The sequence below is a fragment of the Sorex araneus genome, chromosome 5 (genome assembly GCF_027595985.1).
Source record: "Sorex araneus isolate mSorAra2 chromosome 5, mSorAra2.pri, whole genome shotgun sequence".
Taxonomy (NCBI): domain Eukaryota; kingdom Metazoa; phylum Chordata; class Mammalia; order Eulipotyphla; family Soricidae; genus Sorex; species Sorex araneus.
The window spans coordinates 139,894,124-139,910,527 of NC_073306.1; the positions used below are offsets into that span (position 1 = coordinate 139,894,124).

The 16,404-nt window shown below is 62.9% G+C and overlaps 2 protein-coding genes across 4 annotated transcripts; both read right to left on the bottom strand.

Moving 5' to 3' along the window:
* Nucleotides 1–229: 229 nt before the first annotated feature.
* Nucleotides 230–3,489, bottom strand: LOC129405005 (histone H1.11R-like). Its single transcript, XM_055139964.1, has 4 exons — nucleotides 3,416–3,489; nucleotides 1,294–1,304; nucleotides 919–1,147; nucleotides 230–740 (listed from the first exon to the last, which is right to left on the bottom strand). The coding sequence occupies exons 1-4, from the start codon at nucleotides 3,487–3,489 to the stop codon at nucleotides 230–232; spliced, it is 825 nt and encodes a 274-aa protein (XP_054995939.1).
* A 2,631-nt stretch (nucleotides 3,490–6,120) lies between these two features.
* YTHDF1 (YTH N6-methyladenosine RNA binding protein F1) lies at nucleotides 6,121–14,581 on the bottom strand. Of its 3 annotated transcripts, none has more exons than XM_055137888.1 (4): nucleotides 14,433–14,581; nucleotides 13,966–14,045; nucleotides 7,834–9,312; nucleotides 6,121–6,718 (listed from the first exon to the last, which is right to left on the bottom strand). In XM_055137888.1, the coding sequence occupies exons 1-4, from the start codon at nucleotides 14,464–14,466 to the stop codon at nucleotides 6,692–6,694; spliced, it is 1,620 nt and encodes a 539-aa protein (XP_054993863.1). In that variant the 5' UTR covers nucleotides 14,467–14,581; the 3' UTR covers nucleotides 6,121–6,691. The 3 variants fall into 3 exon arrangements, with proteins under 3 accessions (XP_054993863.1, XP_054993864.1, XP_054993865.1); XM_055137889.1 differs by having other exon boundaries at nucleotides 13,966–14,040; nucleotides 14,433–14,565; XM_055137890.1 differs by lacking the exon at nucleotides 14,433–14,581 and having other exon boundaries at nucleotides 7,834–9,690; nucleotides 13,966–14,041.
* Between the last annotated feature and the right edge of the window lie 1,823 nt (nucleotides 14,582–16,404).

Consider the following 16,404-nt stretch of genomic DNA (forward strand, 5'->3'; position numbering starts at 1 on the left):
TCGCGCCCTCCCGGCCCCGGCGCGGCTCGGCGGGGCGCCCAGGGGCGGCCGCGGGGGGAGGAAGGGGCTGGGGCCGAGTGGCGCAGCGCCCCCGCCGGAGCGTTCGCGCCCTTGGGGCCGCCGCGCCGCCCGAGGGCCCCTCTGCGTGTTCACAGCGGACCTTGATTTAATGTCCATACAATTAAGGCACGCGGTGAATGCCAAGAGAGGCGCCTCCGCCGCTCCTTTCTCATGGAAATGCCCCGGCCGGGAGGAAGGCGGCCGCCCCGGCGGCCCCTCGCGCCGCGGACAAATCCGGCGAACAATGCGCCGCGCAGAGGGCGGCCCAGCTGCCGGCCGCGACGGCGCGGGACACAAAGGGGCCGCATGCTGCGGGCGGCGCGGCGCGGGCGGGGGCCCGACGGGGAGCCGGGCCGGCCGCTGCGGCCACCCCGCCTGGACCCGCGGCCACGTGTGTCCGCAGCGCCCGCGCCTGGGAGCCCGCGGACGGTGGCGGCTCGGGGGCCTGCGGGGAAGTTGCGGCGGGAGAGACAAAGGGAGGGTGCGGGGCCGTGGGACTGCGGGCCGGGAGGGGCGCGGGCCGGGGACACTGCGCCGGCGGCTTTGGGGAGGACCGGCCACCCGGGCCGGCGCTGTCCGTGGTGCTGGCGGTGGCCCCACGGGCCTGGCGCGCCAGGGACCGGGGCCCCACTGGGTCCTGCAGACCCTTGAAGACCCTCGGCGGGCACGCCGGGCAGTTGCTATGACAACAGGGAGAGCAGGGTCCCAGGTCGCTGCGAAGACCCCGTCCAACCTCCGCACCCTCCGCCGCAGCGCGCTGGGGGTGCCCCTGGCGCAGCTCCGGAGCCAGCCCCCTTTGTGTCTCCCCCGAGCCGTTTGCAGGCGCCCAGGGTCGGGCGAGGACGTGCGGCGCTGGACCGCACCCGCGGCCCCTCGCTGTGGACTCTGCGGTCCCGGCACGTGAGGCTCCTCCGCAGTCCCAGCCGCAGCCGCAGCCGCAGCCCAGCCCTGCCCGGGAAGGTGGCAGGTCCCTCCCCCACCATCTGCAGCGCGTGACGCCCACTGGGCCGCTTCGAGCGCCACCTGCCGGCCGCTCGCCGCTCCGCCCGCGCGCCCGCGCCCCTGCAGCGCTGCGGGGCCGCTGTGGCTAGGGGGAGAAGGGCCCAGAGCCGCCCCAACTCGCACAAAATGCGGGACCCGGCTCGCAACTGCGGCGAGTCTTCTCTTAACCTGGGGCGAGGGCATCCAGCTGACTGGGACCCCTGCCTAACGGGCACAGGCTTTGTCCCCTACATCCCGCAGACCTGCAAAGCAGGACAAAAGGGGCCACTTGGGCTTCCGCCAGCAGCTGCGGCACCCGCCCCGCCCCTCCCTGCAGGAAGAACACCAGGAGGGGCCTCGCCTTGCCTCCGACCACGGTCCCCACCTCCCGCCCGACCTGGTGCCGCAGAGCTGGCCAGCCTGTGCTGTCCCCCAGTGCGGCCAGATCCACAAGGACTCCAGAACGCCACCTCCGCCCCCAGACCAGCACTGCAGGGCCAGAGTGGCCAGACACACATTCCCCACTGTGAGGGCTCAGGGCCCTTGACCCGTCTGGACTTGCTCTGGGGGCCACAGGACTCCCTTAGGCAGGAGACTCAGGGCTTGGGTCTTCTGTGCACCAGCTCAGGGTCTTTCGTGGCCCCATTATTACCAGCTGGGGTTCAGGGAGTTATTGGGAGCTCTTTGTCCAAAACCCCCCTCCCTCTCCGGAGGCTGACCATGACAAAGGTCTGGGTCCCAAGTCTTCACCCTGACCAGTGATGGAGTGATGACCCACATCAGGGTGCCAATCCCGAGGCGAGAGGACCCCAACCAGCACATACAGACCACCTCACAGATACAGAACACATCTCAGAAACACAGATGTCAGGGGGCTGGAGCGATAGCACAGTGGGTGGGGCGTTTGCCTTGCACGCAGGCCGACCCGGGTTCGATTCCCAGCATCCCATCTGGTCCCCTGAGTACTGCCAGGGGTAGTTCTTGAGTGCAGAGCCAGGAGTAACCCCGATGCATTGCCGGGTGTGACCCAGAAAGCAAAAAAAGAAACACAGATGTCACACACAGACCACATCCTAGACAACCACATCACGGACATGAACATACAGACCATGTCCCACACAGAGCATGTCACAGGTACACACTGACCATGTTACATGCAGGCCTCATCACAACATGCATGTCACACGGTCACATCAAGCAGGGTCTATGACCCCAGTTCTGTCCTGGTGCTGTGTTCTGACCACAGCAAGCCGGACCACTGGGAACAGACCGAGCCCAGCTGACACCAACCTCGCATCTGACCCAGGGCTGTGGCTCTTTGTCCAGCCTGTGGAGACGTCCCTGCATGCCCACCCGCACAATTCCAGGGGCCCCTGAACCCTGCACAGCCTCAGGTCGGCAAAATGAGGCGACTGGTCCAGACTCCCACGGAGCGCTGGGCTGGCCAGGGCTTCCACCTTCCACCTCAGAGCAGAGCCGCTCGGAGGGGAGAGGCAAGTGAGCCTGAGCGTGGGAAAGGGGCTCCTTGGGGCAGTGAAGAGACAGGGTACCTCGTGTACTTGCGCCCTCTCTGGTGCCTGGTAAATGTGGCACAGGCTCAGGGAGACGGGGCTTCCTGGGCTCAGGCCTGTTTGGGGCCCTGCCCCAGACTCTGGCCTGAGGTGCAGGCACCCCTCTGCATCTGCACGGCCCTGCCAGAGGCAGGTGTGGGGATTAGGCCAGGTGAGCACAGTCCACAGCTGAGGCGTGCTTTGAGGCAAGGACAGTGTCTCCTTCCCCCACAGCCACGGCCAGAGGTGGACACACCTGAACATTCGCTAGCCACCAACGCTCAACCCCGGCTGCTTTGTGTATCGGAAGCTAGCAGCAGGAATGAGCCCCGAGCTGGTATGTGGAAGACGCCAAGGCCACCTTCCTGGAGGGCACATGCAGCAGCTCTGTCTGCCCAGTGGATGGCAGGCACGGTCACGGCTTGCCTCCCTGGTTGGTGACCCACACATTCTACAGGGCCTAGTCCTCCAGATTTCATCTGGCTGAGAGCAGGCTAGGCTGGCACGAATCCAGAGTCATGCTCTCCCACCTACCTACAGCTGGTGGGGGGAGGGTCTGGGCAGGTGCTATATATGGCACCTCACTTGTGGCAGTGCCCGTGTGTGGGACCGGAGCAGGAGGGCCAAGTGCCTGGCGCACACAACACGCTTTGATCAGCAAAGACGCGAGCAGGTCCCACATGCAGACAGGGACACTGTCCCTGCATGCCTGCGGCAACAGAGCAGGGGTTCATAGGCAGGTGGCAGGCCTCAGCATACGCAGGCTCCGGCCTCCCCAGCCTCTCCTCTCCGTCTGTTTCACATCGGATTGGAGGGGAGCTGACAGAAGCTTGTGAGTCAGCGTGAGAGTCATCATCTTCCTCTTCATCCTCCCCGCCATCACCACGAGCACCACCATCTCCGTCACCACCGTCACTTCATGTGGCCTCACGGTCAGCAGTGCCACTGGCAGTGACCTCCCAGGTGAAGCCACTTGCTCTCCTGTTGCCTCACATCTCTGTACAGGCCGGTCACAGAGCACAGGAGAGGCTCAGTGGCAGGAACACTGCCCCCGGGACGGCCCAGTGACGACCACCAGGGAAGACCTCTGTGTCGGGAAGACCTGGGGGATAGGCCCCAGTGTGGAGCCTGGCGAGACCCCCCCATCTATCCACACAGTGGGACAGCTGAGCCCCGGGTGGTCTGCTGCCCTCTGCATAATCCTTCAGTCTGCAGGAAGCCCTCAGTGCTGACCCCTGTGCTCACCCCCTCCATCCCCTTCCTGGCCACAGGCGCCCTCATTTCTCCCTGGGGGCCGAGTAGATGAGTGGAGGAGGGTTCCCCTAAATCAGCTCAGTGGAGACCATTACCTGCAGGCCAGAGCCACAGCCTCACAGGCCCACGTGTCTGTGCACATGTGCCAGATGCCTACACATACCTGTTTGTCTGCTAATACTTGTGAGTGCAGGTACACATATGTGCTGGTGCTTGCACATCAGTGTGTATGGGCACTACACATGCAGTTGTATATGCCATGTGAGCATGTCAGCATGTGCCACATGTATGTCTGTGTTCACGTTATGTGGAGTGCGCATGTATCACGTGACTGCTACCAGCATGTCATGTGCAGTACTGCGTGTGGAGAGCAGTTGCCTATGTCTGTCAGTGTGTGCTGTGGTATGCACGTGCCTCGTGTGTATATCAGCATGTGCCACGTGTGAAGAGCATTGCCAGATGTGCTGTTAGCATATGCAGTGTGGAGAGCACATGCCTTGTGCACATGTCAGCATGTGCCATGTGGAAAGTACGTACCTTGTGTGCATATGTGTGTGCTGTGCGTGGGGTACAGGTGCCCACGTGCACGAGAAGCATGTTGCCCCACCCACTCTGGGACTGTGACCCTCAGACACTGCACATCCTTTCTCTTCAGGCCGTTCACATCCCAGACCACCTGGGCCCTCAGGCCCAAGGCACAGCTGCTCACTATTCCACTACCCTCCCGAGGACTCTCCCAGCCCATCCCACAGCATACAGGGAACCCCTCCGGCTCAGCTGGACCATCAGCATCACTCCTCAGGGCTCAGGGACACCCCCTCTGCTCTCATGCCGCAGCAGCCACCTGCATTCCTGCCCCATGAGCCTTGCTCTGTTCCCTGATGGCCCACCGCCCCTAATGGTGAGACACTAACTCTAAAGGTAGTGACACACCCACATACACATCATACACCCGCATGGCTAGGAATTCATGCACATATAAATACACCCCTTCATGCACTCCAACCCCCCACGCTGTATGCACGACATACCAACATGCATGTACATGTTGGTATACACACTTCTACAGACCTGTATAGGTTGGTGCACATGTGCATGCTTGCACCTACCTCCACACAACCTGTGCGTGCCTCCAGCAGTCTGCCAGCCGATGGCCAATGACAGTCCAGGGTCGGCCACCACATGGTTGGTCCTGCCTGCAGTCCTACAGGCATTGTCAACTGGACCTGTCTGTCTGAGCCTGGCTGTGGCCCCACGTGCCCACTGGCTGCACCACGGCTCCTGTGCGTCTCCCTGAAACTTGAGGGTGGGGTCCTCACCCACAGAGCCCAGGGTGGCAAGAGCGGTTTCTTGCTCCCTGCAACCACTGGGCAAGGCAGGCTGGGGGCTCCTGGCTTGGCCTCCTCCCTGACCTCAACACCCTCATTTCCCAGCCAGGTAAGCAGGGCCAAGATGGCTAGCCCTGCTCCCGAGAGGCTGACCCCAGCCCAACAGCCCCCAGCAGGACAGTGGGGAGGCCCGGAGCCCCACGTGTCAGCATGCCACCCATCCATGTCTGCAGCCCAGAGCTGGTGCTTTCCTGCTGGCTCCCAGTCCCTTTGGTGGCACCAGGCATTCGGTTGCCCAAGCAGCTCTGCTTCAGCCCCAGGGAGATGAGTGGAGGGAAGTATCGGGACAGCCTGGGAGTCATCTGGGCACACCAAGGGCCAGGGCCACTGCCCAAGGGCAACGCAGGGATTCCAACATGCCCACATGCCTCTTAGCCCCAAGCCCCTTCTGCTGCCCCCCACCCACACCCTGCCTGCTCTGCTCCTGAGCCAGCACTCTCCCCAGTGGACTCCCCGTGAGCTGCACTCAGGGATCACTCCTGGGGTGCCAGTGATCAGAACTGGATGAGCAGAGCAGACAAGTGCCCACTTGTTGGCCTATTGCTGGCAGAGGCCTCCTCTGGGCCCTTCCCCGACCACAGTGGACGCAAGCACAGCTTCCACATAGCTGGGGAGATGGGTGGGCCGCATGCCAGGGTAGGTGTGCACGTATAGGTGCCAAGGGGGTCAGTCTGAGGGCTTGTCCTTCCTGGACAAGGGCCCTAGCAACCTGACGGCACTCAGTGGACACTGAGTGATGCATCTGGGCTCAAGAGGGAGAAGGCAGCCAGCACCTCAGAGGTCTCGGGGGGAAAGGGGAGGACTCTGCACTCTGGGTTCTGAGGGGCTCCTGCTCGACAACTGGAGCCCACTCAGCAGGCCCGTGTTCCACAAACACAACAGCACAGTTCATTTTGAAAAGATTTTTGTTTTTCTTCTTTCCTTTAAATCACTCACCAAAACAGAACTCAAGCCCACCTGGTGAGGCGTGGCCCTACCATCCACCTTACCGCCAGCCCCAATACTTAAGGCTCAGCACTAGTGATAGAAAATGAGACTTTCAGGAATGTTCTCAGCCATGGAGGGGCAGTGAAGGCCGCCTGGGCTGGCACTGGCACCTCACCCGTCGAGGGCATGTAGGAGGCCCCGCAGGGGCAGGCTGACCACAGCGGCTAAGCACGAACACCCCCGTGAACGGGAGCAAAGTCCAAGGAGTGGACAGAACCAGGTCACAGGAATGGCGTGCGGGATGCTGGGTCTCTTCTGGCCTTCAGCGTCGGGACTCCGGCATCTCATGGCCTCCGGGCAGAAAGGGTGAGAAAAAGAACTTTGAGGAGTTTGATGGCTGTACTGGGACAAGTAAGGACACAATTCTGCCAAAATAAAACCCATCTTTGAGCTGGACTGGGCAGTCTGCCTTCTTCCCGCACGCCGGGCGCGGAGCAGCACCTCCTCCGCACGCAGCACAGACGCAGGTCCTTACTGTTTGCTTCGGTTCTGCCGTTCCTGTGGCCAGAAAGGACACCAGACTGACACGCGGGCAGGCACTGACCACACCCCGACCTCCCTCCACATGCCCAGTCTGGCTCTGCACCCCAAGACCTGGAGCTGCCCAGCTGTCTCCCAAGACGGGGCCCCTGGGGGCCCCAAGCAGGACACTCTCTGGGCAGGGCGAGGTGATGCCCCATCTACTTGCCTTCCCTGCACACCTCCAGATGCTGGCCCTCCCAAACAGCAACTAGGCGGGGCAGCCGGTGGCACCCCCCACCCATAACCCCAGGTAATTACTCTGTCCCCCAGCCCAAGCCCCTCAGCCCCTGCCGTGCCCTGCGCTCTGGCCTCCTGCGGGCCTGCCCCGAGCACCCCAGGCTCTGTATCATGCAGGTGGGCAGAGGCAGGGTCTGGGCATCAGAGCCTCTTGGCGGGACTGCGCTGCTACCCAGGCTTCAGTGGGAAAAGCCGAGTCCAGCCACCACGCACACCTGCCCTTCCTGCATGCAGGCATCGGTCAGACTGCAGCATGACAGTGGAGGGAGGGGAGAAGGCTCGGGGCTCTCCACGCGCCCCGGGGGGGGCCACAGGAGACGCTCCACCCGAAACCAGGGAGCAGAGCTGCCCCGGGGCCTCCCTGAGTGCTCACTCATACTGAGGCTGGAGGTGGTGCGCTGAACCCCAGGATGGCCGGGGGCAGGACCAGCTAAAGCTGCTGGCTGTGCTGGGCCCACAAGGACCATGGCCACTTTCTATTTGACCTCAGAGGCTGTGTCTGAGGGGGCCAGAGGACTGGTGTCTCCACCCCCATCAGGGATAGGTCAAGGGTACCAGAGCAGGGTGCTCAGGGGGCCCCTCCTAGGTGGGGGCTGGGTGACCCTATGGGTGCTGACCAGGGCTCTGGGCCAGCTGAAGAGTCCACACCTCTTCCAGCTGCGGGACCCCGGCAGAGGGTGCGTGGCTCACCTGCCAGGTGCCGGGGACCCTGGGAGTGAAGGGGGCAGGGGGAATTAGAGGCACAGGGCACAAGGGGTAGAGGGGGTGCCCCTGGGGTGTAGGAGGCACAGGGCCTGGGGGCAGACAGCCGGACAGACAGCACGGCACTCCAGCTGCACGGCCTGCGGGCTCACCTTCCGCACCACCTCCTCCTCCTCCTGCCGCTTCTCGTAGTGTGAGAAGTCGTCAAAGATGGAGGTGGTGTGCTTGTAGGCAGCGATGATGCGCAGCACCTGCCGGGCCTGCTCCAGCGGCACTTCCTGCGTGTCGCGCGAGTTGGTGACAGGCTTGTTGTCGTTGTTCTCCAAGCGGATGTGCCGCAGCTGGGTGTTGGGCACGTCCTTGACGAAGATCCACTTCACGTCGAACTTGCCCTTCCACTTGTCCTGAGCCCAGACCCCCGCACTGGCACCGTAGTCCACGGCCGACTTCATCTCGGCCACCCCGCAGAAGTGACCGCTGCCGTTGACGCTGAAGAGCAGGTAGACGGGCCCGGCGCTGCGGGAGGCGCGGAAGGCGCTGTCCAGGCGCTTGTTGCCGTGCTCTGTGCTGCACCAGATGGAGTACTTGATGGAGCGGTGCACATCGTCCTCCGAGTAGCTCTTGATGATGAAGGCGCGGCCCCCACGCAGGTCCCAGTTGAAGCCTTCAGGGTTGTAGCTGTGCGCGGCCTTCAGGCGCTCGAGGACAGGGTGGGCCTCGGTGCTCGGGCCAGAGACAGGCTGGCCGCTCCCCGCTGAGCTTCCGTCCCCCCCGGCCCCACCCCCCTGTCCCAACGCTGCACTTCTGTTGCGCGGGGAGACCCAGCGCGCCAGAGGTGGTGGCTGGGTCGCCGTGGGAGGCTGGGTGGGCAGAGACTGGCCGGCTGGCAGGGCCGGGGGCACCGGCTGGGCCACTGCAGCCTTGGGCATAGGCCCCTGGCCATCCCATGTGCCGATGACCATGTGCTGCTTCATGGGCGGAGGCAGCAGCACAGCCCCGGCCCCGGGTCCACACTTGGCTTTCATTCTCGGCTGTGTTTTGGCTGGCCTGCTAGCGACGGCCGCCCATGAGGTGGGCTTGGGGACGGGCCCACTCACACCTGCCCCCCCGCCCCCTGGAAGGACAGCTGTCACCGCTGTGCTGCTGCCACCAGGGCCTGGCTTGCTGGCCGTGGCAGAAACTTGGCTGATCTTCAGGCCCACCACACCCTGCTCCAGGCTGCTCATGCCCGGGGCCTTGCCCAGCGTGTCGCCGGGGAAGCTCGTCTGCCCGTCCATGACGGTGCCCCCCAGGGAGCTAGGCGGGTAGGTGTAGCTGCCCCCATAGGCTGAGCCCTGTGCTTGCTGTCCCGGACCCCCGCTCGCTCCCCAGGCGGAGAAGGCAGGGTTGTCAGGGAAGAAGTTAAGCCGGTGTGGGTAGATGCCGCCTCCCAGGCCACCAGGCTGCCCAAACACTGCATCGTGCAGGAAGTGATGGTCTCCATTGCTGAGCTGTCCATAGGGGGTGAGGTAGGGGATCGGGGGGTCCCCTCCACTAGACCAGGGTGCCTCACTGAGAGAGTACGGAAAGCCGATGGACGGGGGGTAGTAGCTGGATAGGTAGGGATCAGCCATGGATGGGTAAGTGCTCCCCTGCAGAGGCAAAACAGGGCCAATCAGACAGCTTCCAGAGTAGGGCCGGCAGGATGGGACGGGGCGAGAGGCAGCACCAGGTATCACCTGGAGACGCGCGGCAAGGACACTGGAACAGCTGTGCCATGAGCAGGGACAGCCCAGTGCAGAAGGCTCCCAGGGGCAGGGCAGGCACCCTCAGGCTGACTCCGGTCCCCTTCAGGATTGAGTGGGGCAGTGGGCCTGACCAGTGGCGGCAGGACTGGACAGGGCTCCTGGATCTGTCCGGGCGTGGAGTCCATCGGGGTAAGTGGGTCCCCTGCCCCTAAGCCACTGTTGGAGGGAACGCGACTTTCCTGGGCACTGCCGGGGGCATGAGGCCAAGAGGCGCCTTGTAGCCTGAAAGGACAGAAGGACGTGGTGTCCACTCGCCTTCTGCAGTTGGCCAACTCCTGCCTCACATTTTCCAGAAATTGTACGCCAAGGGCATCAGATAAGGACGAGCTCTGCCCAGGTCCCCGTGGCCTAAGCGGAAGCAGGGTGGAAGCATGGGGCTGGAGGGGAGGGGAGGGGAGGGGAGGGGAGGGGAGGGCGGCTGGAAACCCTGCAGAGAAAGCCGAGCTGCTCTGCTTCCCTGGGATAGTGGGGACCAGTCCCCTGTGCCCTCAGGGACCCTATGGGGCACAGGGGGACTTCTAGGCTTATCCCAGTCCAACTCCTGCCAAGGGAGGCCCGGCCACGTCTTCCAGTCCATCCCTCCGTGCACCATCTACCTACCAGCCCATCATCCATCCACCCCCCACACCTGCCTGTTTGGGCCAGAGCTTTTTAGGGGGGCACAGGGGGATTGGGTCACACCCGGCGGTGCTCAGGGATTACTCCTGGCTCCTGGGGAGCTCTAGAGAAACAATGGGGTGCCAGGGATCGAACCCAGGTTAGATGCGTGCAAACACCCTTCCTGCTGTCCTATTGCTCCAGCCCCACCACTGCACTTTCTTAGACACAGAAGGCACTAGCACAGGGAGTAGATCCCACACTTCAATCTGCCACGTGTCCCGCTGGGGGTCCCAGCACGCCCAGCTCACCCTCCCCTGTGGCCTCCACTCACAGCAGCCCTGTCCAATGCCTCCTGTCCTCACTGGGCAGCAAGGGCCATCCAAGACTTCCTGGCAGACCATCATGAGCGGCCTCGCGTGATGCCCTGCTAGGGCAGACACCCGGCCTGGGGACTCAGGAGGCCAGTTTCTGGTCTCAATTCACAGTGAGAACAAAACTCATCTTGTCACTCCAGCGCAGCTCTCTGGCCCAAGGCAAGCAGGCTGCCAACCAACACTGCAGCAGAGTTCCCGGGCCGAGTCCTCAGGGGAGGGCCCCTAGGGCCACAGAGCCCTCAAACCCGGAGTGCAGCGTGTTCACAAAACATGATTGTCCTGACACTATCAAGATGATCCACAAGGTGGTGACACACATTCATGTATACTTACACACATACTCACATACACATACAAATATGCACACACAAATACACGCACACTCACATATATGCATTCATATCAACTCATAGCCACGCGTACACACACGTTCATATACACATAAATTCACATGTATTCACACACGTACCTCATACTTGCTCACACTTAAATACAATCATATATACACATGCTCAAAAACATTTGTGCACACATACACACAAAAGCAATCAGTCACACAGACTCATATATGTATACGCACACACACCCAGACACATTTGTTCACGCAATCAAATACACCTGCTACCCCCCCCAAATTCACTCACACACACTCTCTGGCTAAAGTGGGCAGTGTCAGGCCCCCCCGCCAATGGAACATCTTGGGGACACATGCGCAGTGTGGGAAAGTCCTGACACAACCCTAGAATCGCGCACACCTCGACCACCAGCAGCCCTTGGTGGAAAGCTAGGACGACGGCTTCCGAATCTGCGTTGAAGGAAGGAAGGAATTCTAAACAGTCACAAACAGCAAGGTGGTGTGGACACAGAACCCCCTGAAAGGGGTGACAGAAACCAACCTGGGTTGTCTCACAGTGAAGACATCGGGAGGAAGAGCACTGGGGCAATGAATGAGGCAAGGTGACACAGGGGGCTGGACTGGACACCAGGTGGCATGGTCCTCGGGAGAAGCCCTGAGACACGGCCAGGCTGGGATCCATGGGGCTGACTCCAGGTGGGTGCCCGGAGCTAACCCTCAGGGACTCAGTCAGTGCTTCATCCCACTCACTCAGGGCTGGCACCAGGGAGAGCCCAGCCTATGAGGGCCCACACAATCCATCTCTGCCTGTGGGCACAGTGCTGTTCGCACAAGGCTGTTGCTCCGTGCTGCAAGGGGAGACCATGCGGTCTGGCCATGCCACTGCAGGGCCATTGCAGGCAAAGACATGGAATGGACCCCTAGCAAGGCAGGGCTGGCAGGCCAGAGACTACAGTGGGCAGGGCACTTGCCTTGCATGTGGCTGACTTGGGTTCCATCCCTGGCATCCCATATGGACCCTGGGCCTGCGAGGAGTGATTCCTATGTGCAGAGCCAGGAGTAACCCCTGAGCACCAATGGACGTGGCCCAGAAACAAATTAAACAAACAAAAACCAAGACAAGGTTTGGGGCCTATGGAGCTCCAGAGGAAAGAGGCACCCCCATGGGCTGGAGCAACAGCACAGAGGGAAGGGCGTCTGCCTTGCACGTGGCCAACACGGGTTTGATTCCCAGCATCCCATATGGTTCCCTGAGCACTGCCAGGGGTAATTCCAGAGTGCAGAGCCAGTAGTAAGCCCTGTGCATTGCCAGGTGTGACCCAAAAAGAAAAAAGAAAAAGAGGCACCCCCAGAGCACGAGACACACAGCATGGAGCTGCAGAGGGCTGGCAGCCACATAGGAGCACAGAAGGCCACTGTCTTCAGAACAACTTCACAACACCAGTGGGCAGGAGCACAATGTGAGGGGTCTTCTAGAACTTTCCTGTGGGACGGAGCAGTAGGCCTTGGGGAGGGCATTTGCCTTGTACACGCCTTACCTGGGTTCAATCCCCAGCATCCCATATGGTCCCCAGAGAATCGCCAGGAGTAACCACTGAGCATCACCGGGTGTGGCCCAAAAAGCCAAAAGACACAACAAAACAAAAAAAACCCTGAAAGACAAAATTTTAAAAAGCCCCCCCAAAAAACAAACGTTCTTGCAAGATGAACATTTCCTGTCTACCACACTGAGGCACTAGAAAGGAAAAGGGAAGAGAGAACTTCCAAACTGGAGCTCGCGCCCGGCATGCAGAGCCCCCAAGTTCAGGCCTGGGCACCCACAGTTCCCACACATTGCTGGGATGGCCTTCCCCCCAGTTCCAGGTCCCGGCAGAACTGCACTGCTGGGACAGGCATTACTGGGAGGGGCCGCTGGCCCTAAGATTCCCCCAGGCGACGCCACACCACACCCTCAGCCTTCCCTGGACTTGCAGAGAATCACCCAGGCTGGGGCAGGAGGAGGTTCTGAGCAGGCAAGGTCAGGGCAGCCTGGTGCCCAGCCCTACCTGGGTCTCCAACAAGCCCTCTGCTCTGTCGCCGTCTTTCCTGCATCCACTCCACAAGGCTGACTGACAGGGCTCTCTGGCCAGGTCCCAGGCAGGGCCAACCTCCCTGAGGGACGCCCCCACCTTGAGCTAACTGATAGGGTAGGTCTGAATAAATAGCCCGGTCCACCCCAAGTATCACAAAGGCTTCAAGAGAGAAAAATATTCTGCTATGCTGGGGTAGGGCACCCCGGCACGCGTCCCACTGGGATGGGGGTCAGGGGGTCTCGTCAGCAGAGACCATGTGCAGAGATCTGTGATTTCCAGGAGCCCTTGCTGCAGGCCTGGGGCGGCCACTGGGCCAAGCACAGGAATGTAGGGGGCGTCTCTGGGGACCAGGGCTCTCAACACTGTCATGAGTGCCACCCAAGCCAGGGGGTCTGCAAGGCCTCAGCCTCCCGAGGTTTCTGCATGTGATCTTCCCTGAGGGCAGCACTGCAGGCACCCCACATTCCAGTCCCCCACCCTGAGCAGCATAAGCTCCTCCCTGTGAAATATACTTGGGGGCTTCCCTGTGGCCGCCTGGTCAAAGCCACACCTGGCCCTGCTCCAGGGTGTGTCTGGAAGGCACAGCCGTCAGACCCAGGCTTCAGGGCTGCATGACGGGCAGGAAGAGCAACTTGTGAGGCTTTGCGGAAGGGCGGGTCGGCCAGAGAGGGGCCAGCACCGGCCCTGTGTGGCCACACCGTGCCCACCTACCTCCCATCCAGAAAGCCCAGCGCCACAGGGAAACCCAGAACACCTCGCTGGGCTCCACAGGTGCCCTCCCAGCGTCCATGCCGGCACGTGGATCAAAACGCCCGCAGAGAAACGATAAGCAGCAGACCAAGAAGCCAGCCAAGGGCAGGCCAGCGGCTCTGGGGGTCTGGAGCCAAGGGCAGAGCGGGGCTGCACATGCTTCCCCAAGGCCCGTCCACCCCCGCCCCCCAGCCCGGCCCTCCCGGCAAGCTTCCTGCCACATCACTCCCGCTGCACGGCGCTGGCCGGGCCAGTCCCTGTCGTACCCCATACTGTCAGCTGGCCCCGCTGGGTCACCGGACGAGAAACAGCCAAGGGCCGTCCCGGGTTGGAGGAAACTGCGTACCTGGTTGGAAGGTCCAGAAAGGTAGGGCTCAAAATCATTGTCAGGGCCCGCGTCCTTCTGGTGCAGAGACCCGTTCTGTACTGGAGAAGCGCAGAGCCTCAGCGCCGGCGGAGGACTGAGCCCACCGGCCCAGGGCCAGGCCCCCGCCCAGGGGCAGGGCCAGCACAGGGGCAGCCCAGCATGCAGGGGCCCCGCCCGGGCGGCGGCCGGGATCCCCCTCCTGGCTGTGTCCGAGGACCCCCCTCGGGCCGCGGCCGGGGCCCCCACCCGGGCGGAGACCGGATCCCTCCTGGCCATGGGCCGGGCCGCGCGGAGGGGCGCGGGGACGGCGGCGGGAGGCCTCCCCGCCGCTGACCTCGGCCCCCTGCCTCGGTCTCTGAGCCGCGGGCGGGAAGCGGACCCCGCGCGCCGAGCCCGCGCCCCGCCCGCCCCCCGCCCCGCCCCGCCCGGCCCGGCCGCGCCGCTACCTGCGGGTCCACGCTGGTGGCCGACATGCTTCATCCACGCGCGGGCGGGGCGCTCAGCGCCGCCTCCTCCGGGCGGCGGCGGGCCGGTGGGCGGCGGCCGGGCGGCGCGGGGGGCGCAGGGGGCGCGGGCCGGCGGGACGCGGGGACGCGGGGACGCGGACGCTCTGAAAAGGGGCCGACCCCAATGGCGGCGGCGGCGGCGACGGCGGCGGAGGGGGCGGGACAGGCTGGGTGACGTCACGCGCGCGGGGCAGGCCGGGAGCGCCGCGGGCCGCCACGCGCCGCGCCTGCGCGCCGCCTCCCGGTGGGACGGATCTCACGCCCCGGTCCGAGTCTCGCGCGGCGAGCCGAACGGAAGTGCCGGGAGAGCGAGCGCCAGACCGGAAGTGAGGCGCCGGGGGCGCCGCGCTGCACCTGCCTCTCGGGCACCTGCCGACTCACCTGAGGACACCGGAGTCCGCTGGGCCGGGAGGGCCCCGCTTCCCTCCCGGCTGTCCGAGCCGCCCCGCTGCCGGCCGCGGGAGCGAGGCTCCGTTTCTCTAAAAGCCTCCCGCCTGTGCGGGGACCGAGCCGCAGCACCACCTCCGCGCGGGCTCGGGGCCGCCTTCCCCTCCCGCACGGCCCCCTCGAGGCTGTCCACCCGGCCCGATCGCTGCGCTGCAGGGCTGACGTCAGCGCCTTTGACCGGCAGGTCAGTTCAGGCGCCCACCCTGCGGGACAGGTGACGCAGCCACAGCCAGCCTTGGGGTCCGCCCTGTGCGGGTGATAGTGCCCGGCCGCGTCACGCAGGCCTCTGGCGCTCCTGTAGGACCCTGCACCCGGGCGTGGCCGGGCCTCCTCTGAGGCTGTTCTCGCTGCGGCTGTTTCCTGCTGTTTTTCTCTGCGGGGGCGTTTCTGCAGGTGTTTATTCTGCAGGTATTTCTTCTGCAGGTGTTTTTCTCTGCAGGTGTTCTTGCAAGTGTTTTCTGCAGGTGTTTCTCTCTGCAGGTGTTCTTGCAGGTGTTCTTCTCTACAGGGGATCTCTGCGGGTGTTCTCTTTGGGTGTTTTCCTCTGCAGGTGTTTTCTCTGTGGTATGTTCTGCAGGGTTCTCTGCGGGTGTTTTCTGCCGGTATTTTTCTCTGCAGGTGCTTTCCCTGCAGGTGTGTTCTGCGGGTCTTTTTCTCTGCGGGTGTTTTTCTCTGGGTGTTCTCTGCAGGTGTTTTTCTCTGCAGGTGTCCTCTGCAGGTATTTTTCTCTGCGGGTGCTTTCTCTGCAGGTGTGTTCTGCAGGTGTTTTCTCGGCAGGTGTTTTTTCTGCAGGTATTTTCTCTGCAGCTATTCTTTCTTTTTTTTCTTTTTGGGTCACACCTGGCAATGCACAAGGGTTACTCCTGGCTCTGCACTCAGGAATTACTCCTGGCGGTGCTCCGGGGACCATATAGGATGCTGGGGATCGAACCCGGGTCGGCTGCGTGCAAGGCAAATGCCCTACCCGCTGTGCTATCGCTCCAGCCCCTCTGCAGCTATTCTTGAGGTTCCTCTGGCCCTGCCCACTCAGGAGTGGCCTAGGGGGACTGATTTGTGTCTCAGGTTCACACAACCCACACTTTGGAAAGCTCCTTGCTGAGCACCTGGGATGGTTCCTTTTGGAGCTCACTGAGCAGCTGAGGGAGAAGCGCCATGCTGACTTGGGGCCCTTTGGGCTTGGGGCCTCTGTTTCCATGAGCCGGGGCCCAGAGCTGGCTGCTCTCTTCCTGCCCAGCCTTTCACGTGTGCCTCCCAAGCCTCCTCATGTCACTCTCCCCAGGATCCCCTTTCCTGCTCTCCTGCCCCTCCAGCCCTGCTTCTGCTTGTCTCTGGCAGGCTGACTCCTCCCCACAGCTCCCCTGGGGACAGGGATAGGCCTGTCCCCGAGTGTGTGGGACAGACGGAGCCAGGCTGTGCCAGGTGTCTGACTGCAGTCTGGAGACAGTGCTGGAACTCAGGACTGATC

Excerpts from the sequence above, each read along its gene's own strand:
- LOC129405005 (XM_055139964.1), bottom strand. The coding sequence starts at position 3,489 with ATGGTGGTGCTCGTGGTGATGGCGGGGAGGATGAAGAGGAAGATGATG. Across the intron at positions 741-918 it reads AGCGAGGGGCCGCGGGTGCG|CAACTGCCCGGCGTGCCCGC; the intron begins GTCCAGCGCCGC and ends CTGTTGTCATAG.
- YTHDF1 (XM_055137888.1), bottom strand. The coding sequence starts at position 14,466 with ATGAAGCATGTCGGCCACCAGCGTGGACCCGCAG. Across the intron at positions 9,313-13,965 it reads TTTCTGGACCTTCCAACCAG|GGGAGCACTTACCCATCCAT; the intron begins GTACGCAGTTTC and ends TTGCCTCTGCAG. Across the intron at positions 6,719-7,833 it reads AGGAGGAGGTGGTGCGGAAG|GAACGGCAGAACCGAAGCAA; the intron begins GTGAGCCCGCAG and ends TTCTGGCCACAG.